Source organism: Triticum urartu, unplaced genomic scaffold, assembly GCF_003073215.2.
Source record: "Triticum urartu cultivar G1812 unplaced genomic scaffold, Tu2.1 TuUngrouped_contig_6767, whole genome shotgun sequence".
Classification (NCBI taxonomy): domain Eukaryota; kingdom Viridiplantae; phylum Streptophyta; class Magnoliopsida; order Poales; family Poaceae; genus Triticum; species Triticum urartu.
Window position 1 is genome coordinate 662 of NW_024117554.1, and position 5,235 is coordinate 5,896.

A 5,235-nucleotide genomic window follows, 5' to 3' on the forward strand; every position below is an offset into this window, starting at 1 on the left:
GGGCCAAGAGAAGATAGAGTCCAAGTCTTTCACGTTCTGGATTCAGATTCGGACTGCACAGACATACCTGACTCAAAACGCCAACAACTTTTTCATACGGAATCCGAATTGGGTGATTCTTTTTTTGTTGGAAACTAGATTTCGTGCTCTTTCCAACCCAATTGGATTCACCTTCAAATTCGTCCGGAGCGTTGAGTTACGGACGAAACAATATGACGTTGCAGCAGAATCCGAGTCAAACTACAAGCCCAAAGGTGTTGCATCACCTCCACTTGGGCCCATGAGCCTTGTACGACCTAGGGTTAGTTTTAGGCTGCCTTGGGACGTCCTCCCACCTCCTTGGCCGCCACCCCTTGCTCCTATATAAGTAGATCCATCTAGTAGCTTTTTCCTTGAGATTTGTTTAGTTAAAAGTTAGCCATTGCAACTTCGTGTACTTCGTTTGTGTCCAACGACCAGACCAAGACCGCTTACGGATCCCCACCATTATCAATACCTCATATATATTTGCAATATTCAGATTGTTTTATCATATTCTTGCTTGTTCTTCGATTGCTTGCAGGAATAGACCTTCGTGGTCAGGCTGACCGTGCTTCCGGCATCGTCAGTAACCTCAGGAGATTGGTTTAGTGATTGCTAAGGTGCAACGTCGTGCACGTTTGTAGTCGGATCGTCAAAGTCGTCTCCATCAAATCGATAGTTATCATCTCATCTAAAGATCGGGACACCCTCGCCCCTATCACCCAACCCATGTGAACCCACCGAGTACGGAGCAACAGTCTGTTCCAGCAATAGGGGCCTTGCACGAAAGCAAACCTATGATTAAGTAGCAGTTGCTTTCGCTGATGGGCCCAGTGAGGGAGGCATTGTCCCTCAGTGATGCGACAAAGAGGAATGTTACCCATCCAAGCTCACGCTCGCCCACCCCATACAAACCAAGAGCATAAGCCATGCTTTTACCGACTAAGTTAAACGACACCACACCCTTTCGTACACCCAACACACCGTCGTGCAGGGACCGGCTCAGAACTGGCAGCCTTGCCAACACCCAATCTTCGGGTGGGCACAACAGTGCCGAGCAAGCGCCGCCTGATCATAAAATGGCCAACGGACTTGAGCAAACAAGTTGCGCCGCCCAATCATGAAACATCTAGCAGACTCGACCAACCGGGCAGCCCTCAGAGAGTCCATCAGTCGGGTGGACCGATTAGACACCACCAAACATACAGCCTACAACCACAACATCGGGCAACACCGGCAACACCAAACAGCCAAGCAAACACAAAGAGGGCAGGGCAGGCAGCCAGAGAAACACCGTACAATCACCGGCACCCAACCCACACAAACAAGCGCACGAGACAACACCCGACGGATCGACGTAAAAACGCCAGACGCGTGGGGCCCGCGCGTGTCCGCGACCCACATACCATGGAACCCTAGCGCCGGCTTCACGGTGAGGCACGAGATTACACGATATGACGGCATGTGGGCATCGGGCGCGTCGTGGATGGATCGGAGGGCACAGATGACCCCAGGAGGTGGGTACTCCAACATTCTTTTGAAGGAGTAATGAACTCAAATCAATTGCTCCAGTTGAGATTGCTTTCAACAATGGCTAGCTAAACTGTTGTAATTTTCCTTTCTTTTATTGTTCTTCTTCCTTTCAACCCAAGCTATAAGTTAATATTGTGTTCTAATTAATAGAAGTAAAAAACCATTATTTTGTCTAAACAAATGAATTTGCTCCTCCCTACGATCTTCACTATCTCTAGATGACTTCAACCTAATTCGTTTCGCTTGTGGAGAAAATGACCTCCACCAGATAGATGCTAACCTTTACCGAAAAAGACTTTCGCCCCGCTTTATAAATAAAGCAACCACCTAACACAAAGTCAACATGATATCAATCGAACAACACACACACACAACGCCACCGCAGGCAAGGTCCAACACACATGCACACAAACACTACAAGGGTTCAGCTGCGGGCACAGCCCAACAAGCCCAATACATATGCAAGGCACGCACAACACATAAACGGACATGATCAACAAACTGGCCTGAGCTCCCTCTCCTAGATCGACGTTTTACTTGTCCAATAAACGAAAACAAGTACATGGTAATTTAGTTCACCGTGAGCTGTTGCATGTAAATAGTAGAGCGGCTGCTGTTTATGTGAAAAAAGAACTTTGCAAAGGTACCAGTGGAACAAAATTAGCAAGCTTGTAGAACAAAGAAACTATTGACATTCAAAGTAAAAGGACGCCAAGTGAAGCCCACATATGCATGATACTCTTTCCCCTCCTCACTACATGAGAAAATGGGCCGAAAAGTTGGCTATTACAAAACGAAGTTAATAATATACTCCCTCCGTTCTTAAATATTTATCTTTCTAGAGATTTCAACAAATGACTACATACGGAGCAAAATGCGTGTATCTACACTCTAAAATATGTCTACATATATCCGTATGTTGTAGTCTGTAAAAGACAAATATTTAGGAACGGAGGGAGTAGCATAGCATACATACATACATACATTCTTTGTTTTACAACAAAAAAAGAAACAACTACATAGTATATTGATCATTACTACTTTTTGAAATAAACTGGTCAATATGTGACACCTTCTGCATAATCTTGGATTGCATGCCATCGACAGAGAAGAGAAGAGCACATCTCCAGGTCTCAACTGAAAAGAGCAGTCCAAACCATAGCCAAAATCCAAAAACAACCCCAGCAGTCACACAGTAGTACAGCCACTGGTCCTCCCCTTCACCAGTTTTCTCATCCGAAGCAGGCGAAGTAGTTGGACAATCGGCTAGAGGAAATCCGCAAAGGCCGGAATTGTTCCGGTAAAACGAAGGTTCAGTCAACGTCTGCATCTGGCTCCCACCAGGTATCCTGCCTGACAAATGATTGTTGGAGATGTTGAATATGCTGAGCGTCGACAAGAACGAGATGCTCTGTGGAATGTGTCCTGAAAGCTCATTACATGATAGATCAAGAAACTCGAGATTCTTCAAACTACCGACATCTCCAGGGATGCCGCATGACAGATGATTTCTTGACAGGTTCAGAAATCGGAGGCCGTAAAGGTTGGTTAGCTCGTCAGGGATGCACTGAGACAAGAGGTTGCCTGACAGATCGATGCCGGTCAATAACCGGATCGTTCTTTGGAAGATGAGCTCCTGGCCCTTCCAGATTATATCGATTCTATCCTGATAAGTCGACCCATCCAGCGATGATGCCGTACTCGACACAATTTCTGGGTTCCTCATGGAGGTCAAGTTGCCGAATGCTACCGGAATTTTTCCTGTGAGTCTGTTGTTGGCGAGGTCGAGCAGCTGGAGTTTAGAGAGCCGCGACAACTCCACAGGGATTACCCCTGTGAAATTGTTTGATCTAAGGCTAAGGATTCTCAACGACGGAACCTGGGTCCCGATCCATGGAGGGATGGCACCGAAGAAGTTATTACTCCCGATGTCGAGGGTGGCCAGCGAGTCGCAACCTTTCAAGACCCGCGGGAAGGGGCCGGTGAAGCCATTGCCGGCGAGATGGAGCGACTCGAGGGAGCAGTTGTGACTTGCCTTGGCAGCGGGGATTTGGCCCGAGAAGGAGTTGTTGGAGAGGTCCATGAACTGCAGCGCCTGCAGGTTCCACCAGCAGTCGGGGAGCTCGCCCGTGAGCTGGTTGTTGGACAGGTCGAGGATCTGGAGGGAGAGGAGCCTGCAGAAGGCCGCGCCGGCGCCGGAGCTGTTGGAGGAGTTGCGGCTCCGCACGCTGAAGCTCTCGGGCACGGTGCCGCCGGGGGGGGGCCGGCCAGCCGCACCCTTTCAAGCCCCGCGGGAAGGTGCCGGTGAAGCCATTGCCGGCGAGATGGAGCGACTCGAGGGAGCAGTTGTGACTTGCCTTGGCAGCGGGGATTTGGCCCGAGAAGGAGTTGTTGGAGAGGTCCATGAACTGCAGCGCCTGCAGGTTCCACCAGCAGTCGGGGAGCTCGCCCGTGAGCTGGTTGTTGGACAGGTCGAGGATCTGGAGGGAGAGGAGCCTGCAGAAGGCCGCGCCGGCGCCGGAGCTGTTGGAGGAGTTGCGGCTCCGCACGCTGAAGCTCTCGGGCACGGTGCCGCCGGAGAAGGTCTCGTGGGTTCCGCCGGCGTCGAGGTACATGCCCGTCGCCCGTTGGGCAGAGGATAGCAGTACTAGGAGGCAGAGGGGGAGGCACAGCAGAGGTGTTGTTGAAGCTTGGGCGTGTCCTCCTGCCATGGTTGGAATTCGAGTGGAGCGAGTTGTTTGGTTTGCACGACGCCCACTTGTATGTGGCGGCGGTGGCAGTACCGGGCCGACCGGCAGCGAAACGTCGACGACAGCGACTGAGCGACGCCGACTCTGTGGAATTCTGGAGCGCGGCATGCGTTTTCCACACGGCATACCAGTTGACTGACTCACCAACGGCGGGAAGAGTAAGACTCGGGATAGTTAGTGCACGTGGGGACGACGAGATTCTGATGCTTGCTTTTTCTTTCTTTCTCTTTTTTGACGGGAGACGCTGCCATGCGCGCGCTCGTCGTTGATACCAGTGGACTGTATCCGCGTTGTGGGCCTGCCCAATAATTCTTCCCATTGCCTGTTCTCCGAGTTTCGTCGTTGAGCGTTATCAATTGTTGCCGAGGACAAGACCAATGGTGGGACGCAGCTGCAGCCATTTTTGCTGAGTGCATAGATTCGGCTATTTTTATAGAAAAGGTCATTTTTACTCATTATTTTCGTGAAGCGAATTCAGTTGCTCATGAGGTAGCAAAGTTTAGTTTTTGTAATAAGCTTGATAACAGTTGAACTAACAAACCTCCTGAGCTCTTAGTTGGCCAATTGGTAAACGATGTAACTATTATTTGAGGTTAATAAAGCTAGCCATGACAAAAAGAAGAAAAAATAATCTCTTTTTCAATAGAAATATGTGGAGCCAACTTATTTCACTGGAAACCTATTTAACCTAAATATGAAACTGAAATGTCAACTTGTACACCTGATTATTTAAAATGTGTAATAATTTATTGTAAAAGAGTGAAATGTGTTATTTCAAAAATGCGCAATTGAAACATATGTGACTTTTATGAAACAAACCAGTGAAAAATGAAATGTAGGTTCTCAAAGTGTAAAATAATATGAAACGGCTTGTGTTTGCTCCTTCCCCGTCTCGTCCCCCGAGTCGCCCCTCCCGCGGCGACACGGGGGA

General features: G+C 49.0%; 1 protein-coding gene across 1 annotated transcript; it reads right to left on the reverse strand.

Annotated features, from left to right (window-relative positions):
• Window positions 1–2,217: 2,217 nt before the first annotated feature.
• LOC125531061 (receptor-like protein EIX2) lies at window positions 2,218–4,354 on the reverse strand. The gene is made up of 2 exons (XM_048695470.1): window positions 4,051–4,354; window positions 2,218–3,728 (listed from the first exon to the last, which is right to left on the reverse strand). Exons 1-2 carry the CDS (start codon window positions 4,263–4,265, stop codon window positions 2,570–2,572), a joined length of 1,374 nt encoding a protein of 457 aa, XP_048551427.1. The 5' UTR covers window positions 4,266–4,354; the 3' UTR covers window positions 2,218–2,569.
• Window positions 4,355–5,235: the final 881 nt, after the last annotated feature.